Source organism: Ambystoma mexicanum, chromosome 12 (assembly GCF_040938575.1).
Source record: "Ambystoma mexicanum isolate Mex_15411 chromosome 12, UKY_AmexF1_1, whole genome shotgun sequence".
Taxonomy (NCBI): domain Eukaryota; kingdom Metazoa; phylum Chordata; class Amphibia; order Caudata; family Ambystomatidae; genus Ambystoma; species Ambystoma mexicanum.
In genome coordinates, this window is record NC_090936.1 from 636,454,769 (window position 1) to 636,480,824 (window position 26,056).

A 26,056-nucleotide genomic window follows, 5' to 3' on the forward strand; every position below is an offset into this window, starting at 1 on the left:
GAAGGTGGAGTTGCAGAGACCACCAGTCGCAGTTGCAGCAGAAGCAGAAAGGAAATTAAGACACCAGAGCCGCCGCCATCTTTGAAGCAGAGGTCGGTCCTAAGAGGGTCTCCCAGATTGATGACCTTAAATGCAGAGGTTGCACAGAGGGAAGTGGTGTTGTAGCAGGCTTTCCCCTTGGAGAGAGAGGCTCTCCTTGTTGCATGCTGTGTCCCGGTGTAAGCGAGCACTGGAGTGCAATGGGAGCGAGAGAAGATCTGTTCCTGAGCGGTGCGGACTGTGGGAAAACTGAAGCCGTCTACCGTGCAGGAGGCAGCAGAAGAGGCAGAGCGAACAGTGGCAGCGGATCGAGCGGATGCGTCTGCAGACACAGGTGAGTTTACCATTCTTAGGTAATCCCAGTGCACTGCGTAATCGAACGCTGGCCACTAATAACAATTTTGAATATCTAACTAATATAAAGAAGTCACATTGGCGTAATAAGAACTTTATAAAAAGACAAGAAAAGAAAGGTTATAATCATTGCTATCAAAGCCAATATTATTGCCAAGACAAAGAGGGGGCAATACAGAAGCAACCCAACTATAACCACCATTGCCAAAGACGAGAGGGGGCAATACTTCAAAGAGCGTATAATTCACATTGCCTAAATAACAAGAGAACATTATTGCAGAAAGATTATAACCATTACTGCCGGAGTGAGGAAGAGGCAACAGTTAAACAAGACATTAACAAGCATCGCTAAAGCCAAAAAGGGACAAGTTTAATAAAGATAATAAAGAAACATTGCCACCAGTTACTTGATGTGAGAGTAGGAAAACAAGAGTGGCAGGAGAGAAGCCCTCCTGGTAGAAAGTATCATGGCGGAGAGGAACATAACCTGTATTGCATGAGGCAAACAACACACAGCAGTGGAACAAAAAGCACCAATATGTAACTTGTCTTCCAAAAAGAAGTTTTGAATTTCGATGTTGTTGTAAGTTAATGGCTTTCCTAAAAGGTTTGAAGTAAACCTCACCACAAAGTACTTGTAGTAGTGTTAGGAGCTGTTGGTTCTGGCAGGCGAGTATACCAGGATAGGGACCTTTTAGCGGTAGTCCTGGTAGGCTAGTGGACCAGGAAGAAATCATTGAAGTACTGCATTGTGGTTGAAGGTTGTGGAGAAGAAGTGGCAAGACCACTAAAGTGTTTCATAAAATGTGGTGGAGTCATCTTGACAAAACACTGTTGTTGATACAGAAGAATTGTGAAAGTATTTTTGTTTTATTAAAAAGAAGACGTTGTGTTTAACTCTTTTCTATAAGTGAAGAGATACAGATTTGTTGTCTGGGGTGAACTTTTGGTTAAAGTCCAAGTGAAAGACTTCTGGAACAAGGTGAACTTTATGATCAAAACTTTACTACAAAATGGAACTTTTGTATATGAACTTTTTATTGAAAATCCTGCGACGGTGAGCACGTGATCAGAAGCCACTTCACCTTCCTGAAACATGGCTACGGTATCAGCCTTCTTATCTTGAGGGAGTAAGTTGTGGATGGGCCCCAACTTATACCATAACTACCTATCGTATCTGGACTGGAGAGGCCGTTGGCGGCCTTAATTGTGGATACTGCTGTCTTGATGATGCGTGTTCCTGCTGATTCCAGCTTTTTCCCTCTTTGTCTGGAGGGATCATATAGAAAGAAGACGGGTTGGAAAACCTCAACCTAGCAGTGACCAAGACTGCCATGTTTGGCGATGGGTGGGACCTTGGGCACCTAGGAGCCAAGTCTGGAACAAGGTACTTCTACTCCAACCGGTCTCTTTTCAAAGGAGTGGTATTAGGGGCCCTAATGACAGCCAGTCTATCCTACCATATGTCATCCAACAGGGGAACTGAGATGATGGTCTTCTTGGTGGATTCCCATCGTTCAAAAAGGAATCCTTCCTTTTTCTTTTCCTCCGGTACTAGATTGAACAGCTTGGAATCATTAGATATCATGGAGTGGAATGACCCGATCTCGTTCGGTGGAGAGGCCCTGGAGGGCATATAAACATCAGGAGGTTCCCCATCCTCAGGAATGTAATCATCAAACTCATCTGTGTGTGTGTAACGGTGGGGACGATATCCGTGTCAGTGTCCATCTGAGCTGCCTCCTCCCTCACAGGGGGCAGCACCATCAGAAATTGCCAAGGGCTAACAGGGGCCTTATGAGGCAGCGTCAGCTGAGCCTGAGAAGGCCTCAGAGGGATTGTTGCTGGAACAGGGGAGGGAACAGTAGGCAGTCCTGCTGGATTGCAGCCACAGGTGTGTCAAGATGTCGAAGGACATTTCCTTCGTGCAGTAGCTGGACCTGAGCTCCGCGCACGGCTAAACGGGAAGGCTGGCGGGTCGACGACCCTTGATGAGGCATTGGCACAATGGGGTTGGATTCCTCTTGGCCTCCTTCCTGATCAGAGTAAAACCCCTCTGGCAGGTCTTCTTCAAGCTGGTGTAGATTGCTCAAAAATAAAGGGGATTGCCCAATAATATCCAGGGTCCTTTGGACTAAATATTTATCAAACAGATACAATGGACCCTTGGATAGAGGATGACAACATATTCATTTCTTTTTTTATAAATGTCGACAAATGATTCATTACGTTCTTTTCAATCTTTTTTTAATAAACTTCACCACTTTAGTGTAACATATTTCAAACCATGAAAAACTATTTATGCTTACTTAAGATCCACAGCACATTCATCCCTACATTCCATTCATTCACTTTCTCATACAATCAATCACACCAATACAAAATGACCTAATCTTTTAGGTCACAATCCAACAAAAGTAGGACCTACTGCATGATTAAGGACAGGCAGTCATTTGAACCTAAGACTGAACTGAGAAGATCTAATTTTTGTTCATGTATAAAATTGTTGGATTGTGACCTAAAAGATTAGGGTCATTTTGTATTGGTGTGATTTATTGTATGAGAAAGTGAATGAATGGATGTAAGGATGAATGTGTTGTGGATCTTAAATCAGCATAAATAGTTTTTTATGGTTTGAAATATTTTACACTAAAGTGGTGAAATGTATTAAAAAAAGATTGAAAAGGACGTAATGAATCATTTGTCGACATTTATAAAAAAAAGATAAATGAATATGTTGTCATCCTCTATCCAGGGATCCCAGAGATACCAGAGTGAAGTGAGGTGCATCATTGGTGGGTCTAGGCAGGAAATTCTGAGCAGGAGGCATGTCCCTCACCAAACTAGAGCCCTTAGGCAAAGAGGCGACGACTGGAGCATGCAAAGCAGGAAAAGGTGCCGTCATTGACTATTGTCAGAACCGCCGACAGAGGTCTAGGTGGCAAGGGAAACCCTGGGCGTGGTGACTGTCGAGGGTGGTAAAGGTGGCAGTTGTGGATGAACCCTTTGATGTTGCAGCTGTCAACGGAAGAGCAGTCTTTGTAGACAGCGTTGTAGACGGAGCAACGGTCCTGGTGGATTAGGTCGTTGACGGGACTTGTGTCAATGATGGAGTCGATGGTGGTGGAGCCGGAGACGGGTCCTTTCTTCGATCGAAACCTGTGTTTGTCCGTTGATACCAGCGAGTTTCTCGCAGTTGGAGGCTGCCCACCTGCCAGTAGGCTAACCGTCCACGGAGCCGGTGATGGTGACCAGCCTCTCTCTGAACTAACTCCCACAGCCGCAGCGACCGTTAACGAGGAAGGAGTTGGAGCATGTGACTTTACCTTCTTTTGGATCTTCAACAAGGAAGCATTCTCAAAGCACCTCAACCTCTTTATCTGAGGGACCACACTCTTTGGACCTACCAGCCCTGGAGGAGGCATGACTACGCCCGGAATCCGCATCAGAGGCCTTCCTTTCTTTGATCCACGCCAATAATCCACGATAGTGGTCCTTCCATGTCTTCAAGGAAAATGATTGGCAAATAAGACATCCGTCGACAACGTGGTTGAAATATAGGCAGTAAATGCACCTGAGTTACAACATGACAAAAGATGAAGTATCGATGAATTCTCGCAAAAATAGACAAATAAACAGCAAAAAGTTGTCAGATTTCGAGGCGCAAAACATGAAGACTCCCAACACAAGAAACGTACAGTAGAAATCTGAAGATGATCACCAGGGGTGGAGCTTGGGAGGACGAGTGTCATTGGTTGGAGGAGTATGACCAAAGTGATACTGATAGGCTATAGAGGAGACTCGCAGTTTTTAGCTTAAAGCTAAACTGCTTTACATTTTCAGAGGATTTCCAGTCTGACGACTGGGAATATTCACAAGCATGTGAATCCATGCCGATCCCATGCTGAAGAAGTAGTATTTATATTCATAGGCTAGTGTATAGGACACTAATGTGACACTCCCTTTCATGATCACTGCTGCTGGCTAACTGTGGGCTGATCAAGGGTGGTGGGTTTGGTCTGTGAAAATAGGGAGAATGTACATGAAATTAATGGGTGTGAGATGCTGGCACTCTAGATGTCTTAAAAGGGGTAATCAGATTGTCCAGGAGCAAAGGGTCAAAACTATGTAATAATTCTAATTCTGTTTCATAACATAGACTGTAATGTACGAGAAGCTAAGCTACAAGACATGTAGGGGATGTAATGAAGTTCCACTAAAACCTTGCCCAACCACTGATGATTTGCCCGATTATGATGAGGAGTGCTAGTGTCAGTGACGCTTAGGGAGGGATGGTGGGGGACAAGGCAATGTTGAGGGTGGGGGTTTGCACAGGAAACTATATGATTGCCTGCAATGAGATATCCAGGCGTGTGAGGTAGGGGATCCAGAGAGCAGCAGCTGGGTTTTGGCAATGCATAAGGACACCACAGGTGGACATTGTATTCATGTTGTGTAATGTGATGCATCTCTATAATCCCCAGAAAGTGTGCAGGGTGGCAGCATGAGCTAATCAAGTGGGTGCCAAAATATTGTGCCTTCAACTTGGGCGGGACATGAGGATACATCTAAATTCTAGTGATCACAAAGGTTAAAATACATATATATGCTTTGTTGGGGGGCATCCGGGCACTGGTCCACAAGCACTTGGTCATTTGACTCATAAAAGTTTCAGACCAGCTAGGAAGATATGCTATGCCCAAAATAATGATAATGCATACCTATGTACCCAGCTTTCATTGCCTTGAGTTCTTTGAAGGCCTAGGTACTATGAGACAGGGCATGGTATCAAGAGATGACACAGACAACAGATTTCAAGTTTCAAACAATATTTGTATTTCAATGTCAGGATGGTGTAAGGCCTACCTAGCCCTAATACTAAGGCAGGGATTTCTCCTCCCTAAAGAAAACTAAAGGAAGTCTGTGTCTGTAAGTCTAAATCAAAAAGTATGTCTGTGTCAAAACCTGTGATTATCCTCACATCTGGAGAAAAGTGGTGTGGGATTTTTAGCCAACAGAATAGTGTTCAAAAATAAAGTATCAGCTGTTCTTAGCTCAGAGTTCTTCTTGGGTTCCCTTCCCCAAGTTAAATACAGTATAGTTCACAGAAATTGGAGGTCTCGAGGTTCCTTTCCCCACAAACAGCATTTCTTCGTTTCTTTTCATTCTTAGGGTCTGCTTCCCCAAGTTCAATATAGTTTATACAAAAAAGGGGTCTTGAGGTTCCCTTCCCCAAGACAAGGTTTCGTAGTTCTTTCAACTCTCTGGGTTCCCTTCCCCAGGATTTCCCTACAGAGCTTGTACTGCTCTCATCTGCTCAATGTTCAGTACAAGAAAGCAATAGGTCTACTTAATCCATCTTCCGACTTGCTTGACCAGTGGTTTCACAGTTCTTCATGAATCATTTCCAATGTCCTTTGCTGGTTATCATTTAGGGCTCTCTGGTCTAGGAGCAGTTGTTAGACCATACGGTGCACCCATCGCAGGTCACAACCAGAAACCCTCAGCTTCTCCTTGGCTTGATGTGTGCCGTCTGTGAACTTCATAGTGAGGTACTCCTTGGTCTAGTCACAGATGTCAGAACCCCACGGTCCACCCATTATAGGTCACGCAACCAGGAGTTCCCTTATCCTTGTTTGGCCACTTTCCAGGCTCTTCTGCCTCAGGCTTTTGGCTTTCATTACTGGTGTGCACTTTGGTTATTGTAACACTCTTCTGTTAATGTAACACTCTTGAATACTCTTGCATCAGTCTTTTGTGTTACCATAGACATGTTTCTCACACTTATGATTAGAGTACATAAATGATGGTTCCGTATTCCATATGCTTTTGTTTTAGTCATAGTGCGATTTTAAATATACAGTCAGTGTTCAATAAGCTGTGATCGTTTTCACGTAGCACTTGTTAACTTCAAATGCTTGGTCAATGTTCAATATGCCGTGATCCTATTTTGATAGCACTGGTTAAGTTCAAATGTTCGGTGGTCAAAAACTAAAGTATTATTTCAATTCAGTATTTAATATACTCCATTAGGAGTTTTAATTCAGTTCAGTGTTCAATTTAATTTATTTTCAGTCAGACCTTCACTTGCTTGTGGTCCGAGGAGTGCCCCGGTCTCCCCTGTGCCTTCTGACACTCACCGGTGTTTCGGTCCTTTACAGTGGCTGCTCCTGTGGTTCTCACTCCCCTTCTCTGTAGCGGGGAAGCAGGCCGCCAGGTTCGTCAGGCACGTCTCGACTGCACTTCCCAGCCACCGACTCCCCAGAAGACGTGGACTGCGTCTCTCCTGCTCCTGGCTGCTTTTACAGCTCCAGCTGCCTCCGGCTCTCGGGATGGGCGACCTTTATTTTACTTTCTCTGGTTTAGCAGCCCAGCTGCCCGCCTTCCAGTTTGGAAGTTCCCAGTGTTGCTCACTCCAGCTGCAGGTCCTCCGGGATCGATGCCGGTGTGCAGACTCCTGTGTCTTTTCCCACCATGGTGGTTCTCCTCATTCCTTTCCTTCCTCCCCTTCGTGGTCCTCCTTTATACACCCGCACCCTATTAAGGGGTCTCAGGTGTGAATTGTTGGCTTGTCTTGCCTGACCAGACTTATCCCAATTAATGGGACATGCCTGACCTTCAGTATTGGATACCTTTATATCCCTCTTCTTCGTCCCAGTACTAGAGTGGTGTTAGTCATAGGAAGTGTTTACTACTCCTAGCTGCTTCTTGCTCTTCTCAGTACTTGGTGGATATTTACATGGTAAAATAGGGCATGAATGGAAATAGAGCATGAAGGCTGAGGGAAGGGAGGGTAAGTCAGTGTTAGGAAAGGGGGCATACCATGTCTCACCATCTGGCCCTCTCTGCCCAATCCCCAAGGACCCTCCACCTAGGCGGTCCTTCCTCGCTTGTCCACCTCCAGGGTCAGGATCCAAGAGTGATGGCCTTTCCCAGGCCACCTGAATAGAGGAACCCTGGGGAGTGAGCGTGAGAGTACCTTCAGGTTTCTCACAGTACCCACTTCCTAAAAAGGTTGGATACATTCTCTAGGTTTGTGATTTTATTCTCAAAAATACCCGGTAATGGACAGCTTTAGAAGCATAGGTGGGCCAGTAATACCAATTAAATTATAAAACAAATTATCGAGTACCAAATGGGGAGGGCATGCCATCTCCGAAATAGGGAGGACCTTCATGCTATACTCCATGGTTCATGGCTCAGCCTCCCATATTGATTTTATAGGATGGGTTGATTCCTGTGAATTCCTGTCACTTAAATTATCAGGCAGCTTCCTCTTTAAATCAGGGATGAAAAAGATCAGGGTTAAAGGAGCCCTCCACAGGAAGAAATAGATTAGGCTCAGGCTATAGGTCTGAGGGTCTAACAGGCAGGGTGTTCAAGGTAGAAGTAGACAAAGCAATCGATAAGTGTTTTAAAACTAGCAAAGCAATTTCCACTTGAAGAGCAGTCTAGCTGGAGACATTTCAAGCATATATGTGCATGCTGGTTCAGGAGAAAGGCATTCTGAAGGATATTCGTGGCTTAATTGTATGGAATAGAATATTAATTGGTTGAGTGGGTATCCACATACTTCCAGTTGTAAGAAGCGGGGCAAAGATACTAGTAGTAAATGAAGGCAGACACCAGGTAGGCACCTGAAAAATGCAATATTACAATTGCCTGCACAGGAGCAAAGTAGTGTAAAAAGAATACAATTAAATAGATTTCTTATATGGCGCTTCATGCCGAACTCCAGATTCTAAGTGCATTTCCGGGGCTGGGTACCGAACACACGCTGCTCAGAGTAGTCGTGTTTACAAGACCGGAGCGTGACCCCTGACCTATCCTTCCCGAAGTCATATATGGTTTATGTGATGTAAAGGAGTAACCTAGATGGTATCTGATTTCTGGTGTGCAATGGGGAGGTCAGTGCAATCCTAGAATCAACCATTTCTTTGGAGAAATCTCTTCAGTGGTCATAGGATTTGTGGGGGGGATAATAGAGGCTAGGGAAATGGTCTCACAGCCAATTCAATTTCTATAATAAATACCTTGGGGGATTGGGTCCTAGACTAATAACCATGATAAAGAAAGCCCTTAGTTTTAGTACTCTGCTCCCTCCCTCAAAGAGGTCACGATCATTCTTTTTTTAAAGCCAAGTAAGCCTTCAGATAGATGAGGCTTTAAAAGGCTGCGATTAATGTTGAATTGTGGCAATGCAATCTTGACCACACTGATAACGGATCTGCTGATGGGGCAGATGGGAACATGGTCACACCTTGATCTATGTGAATTTATTTGGTGGTGCTCTACACAGCTACATTTAAGGAGACTAATAATGCAATGTCTTCCCTGGACCCCAGCTAACATGTGAATGCAGCATTTATTGCGGATGGACAAGCATTGTATTTATTGAATCAGGGGTACCTGTGGGAAGTGGTACAGAGTTTTGGAGCTAGTGTTATAAGACTCTCTGATGGCTCACATATTGATAAACACAAACATGTCAGAGTACATTGCACTGGAGAACAGAACAAGCCAGTGGTGCCGGTGGTCACACTTGCTCTTAGTCCCTTGCTACTGAACTCGTGGTGATTTTACTAAGAATGAGACACATGGACAGTGGTATAGAGTTTTGAAACCAGAGATCCCGTCTCACTGTATGTCGATGACATGACAATATGCAAAGGAACAGATTACTTAGCTGCTCAGTGGAATTTCCACTCTCTTCACATGTTGCCTGAAAAATATTTGAAGATTCTGCAGAGGAATAAAGGATTACCTTTTCTTATGCACCTTCAGTGCAGGAATGGTGAATGAATAGTTGACTCACCACATCAGTGCGTGGTCCGAGATGTGTGTGCTATCTTTGTATTTAAGGCTGAATGAGAGCCATCTTTTGACAATCATTATCGCCTACAGTCTTCACCTTTCTAACCAGAGATATTTGTCTAATTTGCAGAGTTGTATGCACTAGGATGCTCATGGCCTTTGATTTAATGTCATACAAACTGATTTTTCAACTCAGACCTTTTCTCTATACATTTTTCAAACTTCTTCGGTTAAGCCTCCTTGCATACGAAAAGTCAATCTTTCGCTTCTAAAGGATGAACTGGTAGGTTCAGTGGAAAGGATATAATGATTACAAGGTGTCTACATACATTTATCAGCCAAAAAGAAGAAAGACAAATTAAACTGTTAGCAATGAGTACAGAGCTCAGAGATGTGGAAAACCAGATCAAAACACAAGATGAAGAAAACACTACAGACTTAAAAACTTGAGTCTAAAATATTAACTAAAGCGATATTCATAGAAAGCTGAATTTGATATAAAGCGTTTGCCGCAAAATAATAGTAAGGGTAAAAAAAAAAAATACCGAATGATATGTTGAAAGCAAAATACAATCAAACATCTTTGCAGTAATGGATGAACAAAGCAAATTTGGTCTTCACTGAGCACCTTTAACTATGGTTTGGAATGTTTTATAGCTCAGAAAACAGCCTGAGATCAAAGTTAGATTCAGTAAACATTTTGAAAAAAACGTACACATCTCTAAACTAAGGGCAGTACAGGGTTACAAATAGCAGGATGCACGATGTTAGCCAAGCATAAACGTCGCTCACAACCTGGCCTGAAAGCTAGTTCTTCACATGCACACAGCACAAAATGTCATACATGCTGTGATGTCCACGTGGCGAAGAGGGAATAATCAATCACACATGGCCTACGGTGAATGCACATTTTGTGCAGATATCGCTGGAAGAAGTGAGTTCAACAGTAGAACCCCATCCTACAACTTCATGGGGGTTAGATGGACTGACATGGAATTTAACACATTTTTTCAGCATGATCTCTTAACGTATTACAACATTACCTTTCAGCTTGACATTGCTGCAATGCAGTGAGTACAGTGAAGCATTAGACAAAAACTATTTTCCACAAACAATGAAATGATCACAAATAATTCTCCTCCCAAAAAGTGGTAGCGATCTTCAGAAAAGCTGCAACTACAGTTTTATTTTGTTACTTAAGTTGAACTACGAAATTGTGACCAAGATGTGGGCATTAGCACTACAGTCCGTGGTACAACAGTAGATAATCATGACCAAACGATGTTTATAAAAAGTGGCACTGGCTCAAACATTAGGCGAGTACTAGGCACCATTCAAATATCACATCAACGAACAAAAGAGAGAATCAAATGAGCCTGGATGCTGAATAAGCATTTGACAGGGTGTCCTGAGCTACTTGTTTGTGGTACTTCATCACTTTAATTTAGGGGATTCTTTTGGCAGTTCACTAAAAACCCTATGTGAAGGAAGATTTGAAATGATCAACACTGATGGTCTACTAACAAAGACAAAGTAAAAATCCCAAAAAGCAGAATGCAGGGCCTGTCGTTTCTAGCCTCTCTTGTGCAGTTTAACACTGGAAATTCTAGCAATAGCGGTAAGATCAAATGAGCAAACTGACGGTATGAGAAAAAACTAGAAAGGCAAAATGCTTGTGTTTGCTGGTGGCATGAATATAATCAACAGAAATCCATAGCACTCAATACAAAATAAAATGGAGATTATAAGGCTGATTCCAAGGTCTGTAAAAACCATTTGCATAACCAATGGCCATTTAGCGGAGATGGGAAATCAATCAAAATACTACAGAAAACCATAATACGTTTTTAAGTAGAACAAATCCCCATGGTGGGACTACTAGGTCACTAAAGGTATAAATCAGAATATGGAATCATCTCATGACAATGTGGTCTACCTCTGTCCGTGACTAGTGGAGGCCTTGTTAGGGAGAATTCTAATTTCTGTGCTAACTCCCTTTACCCTTAGAGGCCCCCAGTTCTTTTGCTGGACTTTAGGGCTTTTTAATTTTAACCCTGGAGCGAGTGAGACCTTTTGCTCACTCTCTCATGTGTTTTCACCTAATTTGGATTATGTGTTTCTTCTGTTTTTGGAGTCTGACAAACTCCATAGGCATCTACTTTTTGTGTGGTGACACACGGAACCTTCAGTGCAGTGTCACAGAGAAATCCTTTTGATTTCTCCTAAGGTTTAAATACCTTTTCTTGTATGAACTATTGTTCCCAAGAAAAGTAAAGTGAAATTGACTTTACTTACCTTTTCTCTTTGTAGGTCCAGAACACGCCATCTTATGTGGAGTGCTGGGGGGTTACCTAGTAGCCCCTTATCCTACATTCTCATGTAAAAAATGTTTGTGTTACCCTCACTACTTTAAATGGCTGGTGGCAGTGGTTTAATTTTCCTACTATTGTGCTTTTCTACCGCAGGCTCAACCCTCAGCTGCAGTACCGCAACCGTGATAGGACGATTTTGTCAAAATGGCCCGGTCTTTTTTTTTCGCCATTTTCTGTTTGAGAGGTCTTTCTTGGGTTTAACGCTGCATGCCAAGCCAGGTTTGATCCCTTTGTTCATTTTGCCTTTGGTGGGCGTCAGTCCTAAAATCCGTCTCTGGCTCCAGTGTGTCTGGAAAGGCAGGATGTGAGGGAGGTTCCCGAAATTCCCCTGTTCTTTGTCTCTAGGAATGCCTGAATGCAACCAGTCCTGATTAGCTGGCTGGACAGCCACCCTGTTGTGTGATTGACAGCCCAGGTGGGAGAAACACTCGATGAAGAAACCGCGAACAAAGCTTGCTGCATCCTCCGGGACCTTTGAACTGCTGGTCAAACCCTGCTGCTGTCCACAAACTCTTTTTTCTGATCGACAAGAGAAGCTGGACCATCTTCCCCGATTGGCTGTACTTCACTGATGCAAGAACCGAATGCCAGCTGTCGAGAAATCCGTATTCGAGTGCAACATCTGCAATCCAGCAAGAAGCTCCAGGCGTCTCCCAAGGACCCTCCAAAAGCAGAACGACCAGAGCTCGAGTCCCCTCACCAGAGTGTATGACTCAAGGAGTGAAGGAAGCCCAACCGGAATCCAAGATCCGCGGTGGTGCTGTTTACGAGCGCTGAAATCGCGAAGTACCGCCGATCCGAAAAGAGCCCGTAGCTGCCGATGATCTCCAAATTGCAGCCAGAGGAGTCCTCCAGACGTCCTCCCTCTTGTCTCCACGACTGAGGCTCTGGAACCCAGGATCTGCATCGCTGCAACAGGACAGAATCCAGCTGGGCCACTCTTCTTCAAACCAGAGGTACTGTTTAGACTTGGGGTACTTACCTCAGTGTCTTTTTGAGCTGTGCTCGTCGCAGTCGACACTTGCATTGGCTTGCCTTAGAGTTGCTTCCAACTCTGCATTATCACAGGTTTAACAGCTTGTGACCCTACAAGTGATTTCTACAAAACTGTCTAACTTTGTGCAATATTTTTATTTATCTAAGAAGTGACTTTGGTCAATAGACTGTGCTCAATTGACTTTGGCTGTCCCGGCTCCCTGCAGACCCGTCTAGTCCATTGACTTTGATATTTCTATCCCTCATAGGTGTAACTTGTCCTAAACTGTAATTGCTGGGAAAGGCTTGTGTAGACTTCATTGGAAGATTTAAGCATACTCACATGCCCTAAGAACCTGTCTAACCTTTTTCCTTCCTTTAACCTTTCCTTTATACAACCTCAGAATCTGCAAAGTATAACTAGTGATGTATAAATGCCATTACTGTCCTTGTGAATAACATCACCTTCGGGTGTAGGAAGTGTGAAAAAAGCATCTCTAAAGAGTATCCACTAACTTGTGCTGATTCTGGAAAAGTATTTTTTAAGTATATTTGATTGTTACATATCTTGCCCTTTTTAAAGAACGCTTATTTAAAAATGTATGTTAAATAAATAACTATTTATAACTGAAACCTTGACTATAAGTGTTACTTGGTTACTTGTTTTTGCGAATTTCATTGCTACAGCTCTACAGCTCACATTTACCCCTCTTGAGATAGGCCTGGCTGTTCAGTCACACTACCAACTTGTGTAGTACAGACCTATACCAAAAGGTGGGTTACCTAATACCAAGCAGATAAGTGTTGTGTAGTCTCACACAGTGTTACTACATCAATACTTACCTAGAAGGCATCATGAAGCAAGACACAGACAACAGATTCAAAGTTCAAAATAAAATGGTTTATTAACTCAAATGTCAGGATGGCTTAAGGCCTAACTTGCCCTATGCTACGGTGGGATTGCCCTACCTGAACAAAACTAAGGAAAGTCTGAGTCAGAAAGTTTGAGGAATTGGCTGGGCAATACAAACTGGGAAATAGCGAGTATGGGAGGTATTATGCTTTAACATAATTGATGATGGAAAGACAACAAATGTTGAGTGTGCTGGTGAGTAGCAAACCCAAATATGTGAATTGTTTAATGCTCCCCCGCATGTGATTTCCACATATATTAAGTTAATGCTTTTGGAGAGACGCATGATGGAATCTTGGGATAAGTTGCGAATGGCTTGGGCTTTGGAATTGGGAAGAGACCTACCTGAAAAAGTATGGGAAAGTGTTTGGAAGGTGGCAGTAAAGGCCAAGATGGACCTGAATCTGCGTTACATTCACCAACAGATTTTGGGTTGTGTATACTGGACGCCGGAGAAAATGTGCAAAAGGGGATTGGCAGATATTGACCTTTGTTGGGTTAGCCATCATACAAAGGAGACCCTCATTCACATGCTTTGGTAATGCCAGAGGGTTTTAGATTTCTGGAAAGATGTTCTGGACCGGATTAATCTGGTGGGGAATATCTCTTTTCCGCAAACTTTTATGGCAGTAGTCTTTTTCTCAACTGAAGCTAGATGTGAGGAAGCTTGCAAATCTTCGGACTGGATTGATAGAGCATTGCTGATGGCAAAAAAACACATGAAAGTGTGGAAATCTAAGAAAAGGCCACAATCTGAGAACTGGCTGGCGGATATGCAAACGCTTTCACATTTTGAGAAATCTCAGGCAATTCGACTCAATCGGGAGAGTGAATATGTAGAAAGATAGAGGGATCTTTAATGAATTGTATGTGTGAGGTGTAGGTTTAGGTTTTTAGTTGTTAATTGTGAATTAGTTGCTGGGTATGAGGTGGGGGGGTTATGTCTTGTGAAGTTTTGTTGCATGTAGTGTCTTACAATTGGGGCTCAAGGGTGGGTTCTGGTTTCTGGATTATATTTGTGATTTATATTGTTAATACGATTGGATGATATGTACATGGTTATTCGATTTATGTACTCACTTGTGTGATAATTGTGTTTATGGAAAAAATTAAATAAAGAGTAGAAAAAAAGGAAAGAAAAAAGAAAGTTCAACTTAAAAGTCTGTCCGTGTTCAAAACCTATCCTTGCCCTCACAAGTAAAGCTAAACAATGTGCAGGGATGTCAACAATAAAATAAATGGTGATCAAAACATAGTTCTACGCTTCTTCCAGCTCCTAGCTTCCTTTTCAGCTCCCCTTCCCCAAGTTCAAGAAATTTCAGCAAAAGTCCTATAATTACCTTTCCCAAGTTCATACAGTACCACAGATCCTTGGGGTTCCCTTCCCCAAGTTCAAAGCAACTAAGTTCCACACAATCCTTGGGGTTCCCTACCCAAAGTTCAAGACAACTCAGTTGCAAAGAAAAGGGGTCTTAAGGGCTCTGTCTTCAAGACAACATTGCAGTTCATCAGGCCTTCGGGTTCCCTTTCCCAAGACTCCAACGTATCAATTATACTTACTTCAGTCTTTCAATGTTTAACGCAACTCCAACGCAACTCCTGGTCAACTTGACACTCCTTCTGTATTGCATTAAAAGTTCACTTAAAGTGCTCCTTCTTGGTTTATTTCCACAATGTCTTTGGCTTTCACAATTGAGGGTTCCCATATCTAGGCGCAGTTGTCAGAACACACAGTCCACCCATCAGAGGTCGCGCAACAGGAGTCCTATGCTCTTCAGCCCACACAGGTTCTTCTGTATGTCCCCCTGTGTACAGATTCACACTTACTTAGTTTTTTCTTGTCAGCCTCTTGGCTTTATGTGCAGGTTCCACACCTTCCTGGATTCTCCTGGTTAGCCTCTTGGCTTCGCCACAATGTGTCACACATCCTCTGCCAGTCTTTGGGCTTGCCGCACTGCATTCATGCACAAAGTTCTCTTTGTGGTGGCCTTATTTCTTCCCCACCTTTCTGTCATGCTCTTTCACACTTCTCTTATTCAGTGTGTTGCTTTCAGATGGGGACTTTTGCATTAATCTCTCATGAGATCGTGGCTTTGCTCGTAAAGTTTCATTCAGTTCAGTGTTTATGATATGATATGATATATGATATTTATAACGCGCCTATACACAAGGGTTTCAAGGCGCGACGAGGCAAGGGAGGGGGAACAAAGGAAAGACAGACAACGATCCTACTAGGCCAAGTGATATTCAGATCGTGCACGTGCATGGGAAGGGGAAAGGGAAAAGTTCAGGGGGAAGGGAGAGGGGGGGGGAGTGCAGTACAAGGGATAGTACAATAATAAAACAGCCAGCAGGTGGCAGTGTATGGTAAGTGCAGAACATAGGTGCTGCTAGGGGGGCTGTAAGGATACAGAAAAACATTCCCCAAGTGCAGGGGTTGCCAGGGAGGCAGTGCAGGTGGGCAACTGGCGGGCCTGGGCCCAAGATCAGAAGGGAGACCAGGTCTCCAGTGCAGTATCTGTCAGGAAAATCAACAGGGGAGAGTGGGAGTGAAAGCAGAAGCAAAGAGGAAGGTTTTGAGGTGCTTCCGGAACTGGAGATGGTTCTCCTCAAGTTTCAGGAAGGCAGGAAGGCTGTTCCAGAGAGAGGCCCCCGCCGAAGAGAAATCTACCACCAACTCGTTGCTTGGAGAAGCGACTGACCCTGAGGGAGTTGGAGCAGGAAGAGCAGAGAGGTCGAGAAGGAAGATATTTAGGAAGAGAGAGTTGAATATTTGTTACTATTTAATTTGCTGCTTAATTCTCAGTTATTCCATGGCTTTGGGTTTATTTAAATCTGCATATTCATTTGTATTTCATTTTGTTCTTTCAGCATTTCTCACTTCCATACAGCTCCTAGACGTGCCCAAGTCTCATTGACATTCCCTTTCACCCAGCGGCCCTCTGCGTTAATTTCGGGCAGCTGCTTCGCTTCACTTCTGCTTCGCCGGCTGGCGTGCCGGTAACCGCGAGCCCTGCTCACACTACAGGTGTTTCTCTGCACTCAACGGCCCCTCTGCTTCCCTTCCCCAGACGCTGGCGGTGACTTCTTGCCTTTCTCCTTTATCCACAGCTCCAGCTGCGGTTTCCCGACCATGGAGGCTCCCACACTTGTGGACTTCTGTTATCCCAACTCACTCTGGGCTCCACAGGTCTTCTGGGTCATCTGCCAACGACCCACCATGGCTGCCTCCTCACAAAAAGGACTCCCTGCTGGTCTCCCCCACATAGGCCTCCCTGTTGGTCTCCCCCCCATAGGCCTCCTTGTTGGTCTCTCCCACCCAAGCCTCCCTGTTGGTCTCTATGTTGCTGGTTTCCTCCCTTTTTATACACCTGCAACCACTTGACAGGTTGCAGGAGTGAGTTTTCAATTAGCATTGCCTGACTAAAATTAGAGGGACATGCCTGACCTTTATTTTGCTCTACAGGCATCTTCCTCGTCTCAGTACTAGAGTGGTGAAATAACCTATTGGTGTTCATTACACCTAGTTTTACAGTAGGCCATAAAGGCCGGGGAGGGTTAGGTTGGGGGTTCAACAGGAAAAGGGGATACCATGTCTCGCCTGTGGGCACCTTATTCCCAATTCCCAAGGACCCTCTACCCAGGTGATCCTCCCTCACTTCTCCACCCCCAGGGTCAGGATCAAAAAGTTATGGCCTTTCCCTGGACACCTGAGAAGAGGATTCAGGGGGAGCGGGAGTGAGGATACCCTCAGGTTTCTCACAGACCGTGTGCCAATTATTTTCATTGTGTATATCCAACGTCATTTTGATTAACGTTTGCATAATGACGTCACCAGACGGGTGCTCGATCAGACCACGTGGCTCCCTGGCATTCTGCCTAATCCATCAAACATGGCTGATTGTTATAACTAACCCTTTATATTACTACATATACAGGAGGATTTTCGTTGGGTTACAAATAAGTACCCCTGTGGCACCCACTGTTCAGAACAAATATTAGCAAAATAAACTTGCTGTTCACATCATATCCATACAAAAAGTGTAATTTTAATCACTATGTACATCTACTCTCTCAACGCAGTTCTACATTGTTGATATACTGAAAACAAATAAATACATCCAACGCCACAAACCATATGGAGAATGGGCTGTTTTTTTACTTCCTGATGAAGGTGTTGAAATGTTTCTCAAATGCCTAAACGTACAAAGCTATTTGGCAAGCTCAGGTAGACCAAGCTCAAGAAAATACATTCAAGCCGAGGATTACGTAACCTCAAGACAATGGAAATGTGACTTATTCAATGGAGGATCACATACCGTGTGGCAATTAATTTCATTGTGTATATCCAACGTAATTTTGATTAATGTTTACACAATGACGTTGCGAGACGTAGGATAAATAAAGCCTCCAAGATGGCGGGTGCTTGATCAGGACCGCGTGTCTCCCTGGCATTCTGCCTAATCCATCAAACATGGGTGAATGTTATAACGAACCCTTTATATTACTACATATACAGGAGGCTTTTCATTGGGTGATAAATAATAAATCCTTATCATTACTTTGTATAAAGGAGCTTCCTCTCCTTTAATATTACATAATCTGAATTCTTGAAATACAGCCCACATAACTATTGAACAGAATAGGACTTAGGTACTATCCTTGCTCTGTGAGGTATGTATATCAATGCCCTGCTCGCTAATATTTCATACACTTTTGTTAGTTGACTCAGTAGCATGACTTGCTGTCTCTTTGATACTCCATACATAACCTCATAAGAAGTGGACTTCCTGTCAAATGTAACAGTAAAGAGCAAAACATTACAGATATTTCCACGTCCTGACAATCCCAATGATCCCTTACTTTTCAACATCAGGTATGTTTCTTTGCTGCCAGTGCAATGTGCTACACAAGTAATGAGCCAATTTTATATGGACATGCTATGCTTTTCAAGATGGTATTAGAATGGTGCCACAGGTAGCTCTGTGGCACCCACTGTTCAGAACAAATATCAAAATAAACTTGCTGTTCAAATCATATCCATAATAAAAGTGTCATTTTAATCACCATGTACATCTATTCTCTCAACACAGTTCTACATTGTTGCTATAATGAAAACAAATAAATGCATCCAACGCCACAACCCATATGACGAATGGGCTGTTTGTTTACTTCCTGATGAAGGCGTTCAAATGTTTCTCAAATGCCTAAACGTACAGAGCTATTTGGCAAGCTCGGGTAGACCAAGCTCAAGAAAATACATTCAAGCCGAGGATTACGTAACCTCAAGACAATGGAAATGTGACATATTCAGTGGTATAATCTTTTTGTGTTTGTTATTGAATGAAGATTCTGCTAAAGGTTGATGCATTATTATGTCTCTTATTGACATGTTTCTTCTTTGAGAATTATCCACACAGGATTTATACGTTTTAATGTTTCAAATGTTTTTAATATTTTATTAATGATGATGGCTAATCAGGACATGTATCCTAGATTGCCTCAAATTGTTTTTCATGAGATGCCTTCTCTACGGGTATGTACATTGGACCTATATTTTTTGTCTTTCCCAATCTTTAAATTTTCATTAAAATGTCACTTCATAATGAAACAATACGGTTTACAGGATGATATGATATGATATGGCATTTATAACGCACCCATATACACAAGTGTTTCAAGGCGCGACGAGGCAAGGGAGGGGAAACGGAGGGAAGGCAGACAACAATCTAGGCCAGGTGACATTGAGATTGCGCAAGTGCAGGGGAGGAGGGGAAGGGGAAAAGTGTGGGGGGGAAGGAGAGGGGGCAATGCAGTACATGGGATAACAGTAAAATAAATAATGACAATAAATAAAAGTGCGGCCAACTGGTGGCAAGTGCAATGGTAAGAGCAGAAATCAGGGGTCAAGTGTTAGTGAGGGCTGTAGGGATACAGAACAGTCCCAGAGTGCAAGGGTTGTCAGGGGGCAGTGCAGGTGTGCAACTGGTGGGGGGGGGACCTGGGCCGAGATTAGAGGGTAGCCAGGTAACCAGTGCAATTTCGATACAGTCAGGAGATTCGCAGGGGAGAGGAGGAGCGAAACCAGAAGCAAAGAGGAAGGTCTTTAGGTGCTTCCGGAACCGGAGATGGTTTTCCTCAAGTTTCAGAGAGGCTGGGAGGCCCCAGCAGAAGAAAGATCTTCCACCAACTCGCTGCTTGGAGAAGCGACTGATCCAGAGGGAGATGGAGGCAGATGAGCGAAGAGCTCAAGAGGGAAGATATTTAGGAAGAGAGAGTCGGAGGTATTGAGGTCCCAGGCCCCAGAAGGCCTTGTGGACAATGCAGAGGGTTTTGAACTTAATCCTCGCTGCCACTGGGAGCCAGTGCAGAGATTTCAGTCCTGGAGAGATACAATCCCTGGGCTTGAGGCCAAGGACAAGTCTCGCAGTCCTGTTTTGGATGAGTTGCAGAGGGCGGAGAGTAGAGGCAGGCAGATTTAGAAAGAGGCTGTTGCAGTAGTCCAGCCTAGAGAGAACCAGAGCTCTGGAGACCGTGAGCTTCTGGGGGAAGGAGAGTAAAGGAAGAATACCTCTGAGGAGGTGCAGCTGGTAGTGTGATTTCTTAGAGACGTCAGAGATGTGAGGAGAGAAGGAAAGTGTGGAGTCGAAGATGACCAGAGGTATTTAGCCTCACAGGTGGGGGCAGGAAGAGGGCCAAGAGAGGCCAACCAGAGAGTGGCAGGAAAGGAGGGAGCAGGTGTACCGATGAGGAGAATCTCGGTCTTACTGGCATTAAGGCAGAGACCATTGGCGGCACACAACTCCTGGATGGCGGACGGACAGTCAGAGATGAGAGGAGAAGAGGTGGCGGAAGGGAGCCTGAAAATGAGTCAAGTGTCATCCGCATAGCATTGAAAGTTGGGGCAGAGAGTGGCAATGCGGTGGGCAAGAAGAGCACAGCTAGGGAGAGAGGTTAGACCCCTGGGGAACACCACAGGTAGAGATAGAGGAGAGGAAGGAGGTCAGCCAAGCCAGGGCCCGATCGGTGATACCCAGGTTATCACGGAGACGGTTGAGCAGGATGGCATGGTTGACTATGTCAAAGGCAGAAAAGAGATCAAATAAGATGAGGACACAGGGGGGTGTTGGAATCAAGGTTGGAGAGCAGGTCTTCACAGATTTTCATGAGAGCAGTTTCCGTGCTTCTGGCAGCTCTGAAGCCAGACTGATGGTCATGTAGACAACCAAAAGATTCAGTGTAAAGATTCAGCTGGGAGATGGCCAGCTTTTCCAGGAATTTGCCCAGGAAAGGAGTGATGGAGATTGGATGATAGTTAGCCGGGCAGGAAGGGTTTCTTAAGAAGAGGTTGCACAAGAGTGTGCATTCTAGATTGTTGCATTTATTTACATGCATAACATTCAGTGTTGTTCTGATGTCATTATAAAAAGACACCGTTGTTGGTTAGAGTAAACACAATATTATTTGATTTTGTCTATAAATATTATCCAACAGGACCATCCTTGTGTTTTTTGTAAGTTCAGCCCAAGTTCTTTGTTGTAGTACAGGTACACTTAGGTAATATAATGTAAAGTAAGCACGCCCATGTATCAGAAGGGCAAAGTCTTGTTTTGCATAAATCTACTCTATAAAATAACATGCCTACAATTAACACATAAAGAAATATAGTAATTTACAAGACCTGTTGCAGTGGTATTGGTTGTCACTTCTGGGGAAAAGGTGTGCTGAAAATCAAAAGCTGCCTGTGACTGTCGGACATCAAGTGGTAAAAGGTTTGCAATTACGTCTTGTTCGGGTCTTTCGGTTTGCTCTTGCTTATCCAGGACTTGACCCAGTTCGGCGATGAGCTCCTCTTGGTCATGCTGAACATGGTCCCCAATAACCTCTTGTTCTTCAACCTGTTCCCCGACAAACTCTTGTTCTTCAACTTGTTCATCAACAACCTCTTCTTCTTGAGCCTGCTCCCTCATAAGCTCTTGTTCTTCAACCTCCTGCTCAATAACCTCTTGGTCTTCAGCCTGCTCCTCGATAGCCTCTTGTTCTTCAGCCTGCTCCTCGATAAACTCTTGTTCTTGCGCCTGTTCCCCAATAACCTCTTGTTCTTGAACCTGGTCTCCAAGAACCTCTTCTTGGACTGCATCCTGTTCACTCTGCTCCTCAATGAATGTGGATTGGTCAGCAGTCAGCTGCTCTGGAGGTTGTTCTTGGCTTATACTTTGCTGCTCATTTTCCTCCTGTATAGGTTCCTCACTTACAAGAGGAACACTGTCTTCTGGAAGGCTCTGTTCCTCCTGCACACCAGCTTCATCCTGCTGCTCAGATGGCTCGACTACCATTCCTTCTACAGTTGTTTCTTCTTGAGAAGAAGTTTCTTCCAGACCTTCATTTGATTCCGGTACAGGCTCCACCTGTTCTTCTAAAAGCGAGGTTTCCTCTGTACTCTCATTAAGATTTGTTTCATCCTTCATTGGAGAGCTTCCCTCTAGAGCGTGTTCATCGGTCTCTGTTTTGCTAGCACTTGTTGGCTCTTGATCTGCCATTTTCCTTTAAAATAAAATGAACAAGCAAAGGTTAGCATGCATCCAGCCAACACAAACAGTCTTGTCTTTAGATCTGCCAACTTTGATTTTTACATTTATATCTAGCATGGACCAAACATCTTCAGAAGCCAAAGGGACTTTGGGGTTGAACAGATTAACAACCAATCATCTTGTGGCATAAGTGACACCTGGAATAATTTACACCAACTATAGGATTATTCACTATTGTTGCAAAAATGTGTATGCTGTCCTGGATTGACAAAAAATGTGCCACTTCCATCCTATATCGGAGGTCTGACAAGCACTAACCTTACTACGGAGAAAGCTTACAGGTGTCGACAGGTAAAAAAAAAACAAAAAAAAAAACACACATATTGCCAACAAATTAGCAGTTTGCAAAAATGTGCCGCTTGATACAATACATTTTTATTTGATAAATATAATATATTTTAATGCACATTGTCTCATGCAACATTTACAGCTCGAATGTCCAGGTGTTACTTACTGTATGTGTTCACAAATGAATAAAAATTCGAACGTTGAGTAAAATAATATTACAACTTTGTGGGTTTGTAAGATTTTCCAATTCACACATTACTATGACACACACACAACTCTCAGACATAGCCTTCAAGCTCCCTGTTTTTTATTGGTTTACTACTACTTTGTGGCTGTGTAGGATTATGCACAAAAAGGTAACCTCATTCCAAACCTACACCTCTACTACAGGTGAAAATTATTTCTAAATAGTTTCTGCATCCCGTTATGAATCATACCAAACTGACTTTGGAAAATGTTTGGTGAATCCATGCAGTGACAATATCCAATGGCTTGGCATTTAATGTGTGTTAGGGAGCTCAAAGGGGCAGGCCTCAACAATTGCTGTGTGATGTGGGTCCCGGGTGGTATGTGGAAGATCTCCTTGTCTCCCCCAGAACACTGGGGTCTGGAGAATGGAATTGCCACATGGCTCATCCTGCCACTAATGGGCCTTTAAGAAAGCAGACTTAGAATACTGTATTAAAATCCACAGGCCTTTTAAGTCTTGACATGCATTTCTTGGCCTGTGTTATCACTTCCAAGCTGGCCAAAGTAGGATCCCTCAGATACAGGTTTGTTGCAACCGGGGAGCGAGAACTGTGCATCACCTTGCAGTGCAGACATGGGTAAAGTCGGCTTCACTCGTGGAGCTTAACGCCTGTGTCCCAGCATGGAGGCTTAATTCTGCCAGATTCACGATTGTGGACCAGCCTTTTAGAGGCTCGGTCCACATTGGAGGAGAAATCAGTCAAATCAAATTAGAGCCACCTCGGCAAGGTGTGGGGTGTTGAAGGTGAAGGAGGAGTTGCGTCTGCAGGAGGGGGGAACAGGAGAAGGCATTAAAGAGTAAAGAGGAGGGAAGACGCAGAAGACGCCAGAGGAGATGAAGGGAAAAAAGAGAAAAGCACTAACAGGGAAGACAAAGAAGTTGGAAGGAGGGGCAGTTGGAGGAGAGGAGAAATAGGAAATGAGAGGGGGCAGTAGGAAGTAGCTTCGAGGCATAAGGGGAATACCAGACAGATTACGAAAAAACAAACCTATTTGTTGCCTGGAGAAGTGGCATGAAGAGGAAGCATATGGTAGAATGTCGAGAAAGGTATACGACGGCCAGCCCGAGAGCTAGAGAAGATGTTTAGGGCCATAACCGCAGGCGTAGGTGAGCAGTGTATGAGGAATTTGACCATCCGCACAGGAAGAGTGTGCTTGCCTGGGCTTTTTGATTTTTTTATGAGAAAGAATGATGGGAAATCAACCTCTGAGGATTGTGTGAGGCTATTCCGCACACAGTCCATCTGCTTCCCACACAAACGCATAGTCACATGTACTCCGGGAAGACAGCCTACAGGCGCCGTCTTCCCCGTCATATTCAGCCATAACGTGATAGCCCCGGGTACATTAAAGCATCTCCAGAAGGCACGCCTTCCTCCAGCCACCAGCAGCCTAATTTAAATATCAAAGGTTCCATCTATCTGCATTCCTTTTGGCAACTCCGGCTGGTGGCAGGGCATACTAACGAGATAATTGAAGCAAGCCTAGAGGAGAGGCTTGGTTGCCGGAAGGGACAAAATCTAGTTCCCACCTCTCTGTATGAAAGGCAGTGAATGGCCTGTCTGGGTCCAGCAGTTACCGCAGGTGTCCCTGCAGAGCAGACACCTTTCAGAGGGACAAAGGATGTGATTTGAAGAGACAGGAAGTCTGCTCCCAGCACATACTTCAAGGGAAGCCTGCGCTTTAATCAAGAGTCACAGAGTGCTCGGTTAACCAGAGAGACACTTTGATATACAACAGACAGGAAGATGGGTGGGACTTAGGTATATGTTGTCACCCTTGATGCAATTCTTCAGTTAACTTCTGATGAAAGGCCCGTTTATGAGAGCATGAAGGCTGCCCTCCTCAGGAAGTTCTGTAAAACCCCAGAACTGTATCTCAAGAACTTCAAAGAGCTCAGAAAGAAAAGTGGGCAGACATTTGAAGCATTCACACACTTGTCGTTGATATAATTGAGCAGATGGATGATTGGTAACAAAGTTGACACATTTAAAAGGGATGTACAATTTGATTGCGTGTGAGCATTTGTTGAAACATTGTGAGGTTGACCTACACCAGCATCTTGTGGGCAAACCTATCACAGACCCTAGGGAGCTTGCGAAGGCTGCCAACAGGTTTGTGAGTACTCAAGTCCAGAAAAAGGCTGAGGTGAGCACACCCAAACTGGAAGATAAATCAGCAGACAAAAAAGTAAACAAGCATGGGAAGGACAAAAGGTCTAACCCAATCCTCTTCAAAATCAGGTCCCCAAAAGAACAAAAGGAAACACCCAAACTCTAGCTTCAGCCGTGCACCCCGAAAAGAAGAGCGCAGGCATCCCTAACACTTGGACACCAGCGTTCTCATCACCCAAAGGTTGTTTTGTGTTTAAGGAGCTGGGCCATAGGAAAGGGGATCTTGCTTACAAGGGCTTACCCAAGCAATCCATAGTGAATGTTGGACTCATGGAGGAGGCCATCATTAATGTGGGCCTCTCAGAGGAGAATTTACCACTCAGCCAGGGAGTGGCCGAACGTGGATTGGTTACACTGAGTGGGAATGGTACTGAATCTCCAGAATAGACCCCAGTTCCCAATAATACTCAACTCTATCTAGATCATGTGTACATCAATGGACACAAAACTCCTGTGGTCCGAGACTCTGCGTCTAGCATCACCTCTGTCACCCAGCAGTATTGATGGGCCCGAGTTGTACGTAAGTGGATTTGATGGTATGAGTAAATGCCCCTTGGTGATAGTAGAGATCATCTGGCGAGGTGTCACGACGCAACGCCGTGTAGCGGTGAAAGACTCCATCCCTGTCCCATGTCTGTTGGGTAATGATCTTCCTGATCCCGAAATAGTGGCATCGGCTACACGATCGAGGGCCAAAGGAAATGCCAGATTGAATTCTCTGAAAGCCTTAGGGCCTGGAGAGCTTCCAGAGGGCTTGTTGGAAGGACTGGCATGGCCGGTAGCCCCTAGTCCAGTTTCACAGACTAATGAGTCACCTACTCATGGGGGAGAGGGCCTAGTAGCCACTGAGGACCCTACTTCGGTAGCAGGTGACCCCATGACTTCAGGTTCCTGCGCTGTGCCAGGCAACTCTGAGGTGGAGGACCAGGGGGCACAGATCAAATTGACTTCTACACAGCCCAGAAAGAGAGTGTCCCACTCTGGCAGGTCTGCGGAAGCAGGCAGAGGAGCAGGCTAATGGCAAGGCCCCTGGACTGTTCAAAGTGGGAGGTTGGACTCCTGTAGAGAGTCAACGGATTCTGAGGGCGAGGACACCAGAGAGTTGGTGGTTCTCCAATGTCACAGAAAGTTCCTTTTGGATTTGGCTCACCAAATTCCTTTAGCGGGTCACTTGGGGGTGACTAAGACATCAGGCCGGTTGTCTGTGCATTTTTACTGGCTGCAGTTTGGCAGAAAAGTTAAGGAATTTGTCTGATCCTGCCCGTCTTGTCAAGCTTTTGGCAAGTC

The 26,056-nt window shown here is 44.3% G+C and overlaps 1 protein-coding gene across 1 annotated transcript in view; it reads right to left on the reverse strand.

Annotated features, from left to right (window-relative positions):
* IQUB (IQ motif and ubiquitin domain containing) overlaps positions 1–26,056 on the reverse strand; it is a 548,499-nt gene that overhangs the window by 408,128 nt on the left and 114,315 nt on the right. The window contains exon 2 of the mRNA XM_069629104.1: positions 21,149–22,011. Coding sequence (XP_069485205.1) covers positions 21,149–22,007 — 859 coding nt within the window. The 5' untranslated portion in view covers positions 22,008–22,011. The remainder of the gene's footprint in view (positions 1–21,148; positions 22,012–26,056) is intronic.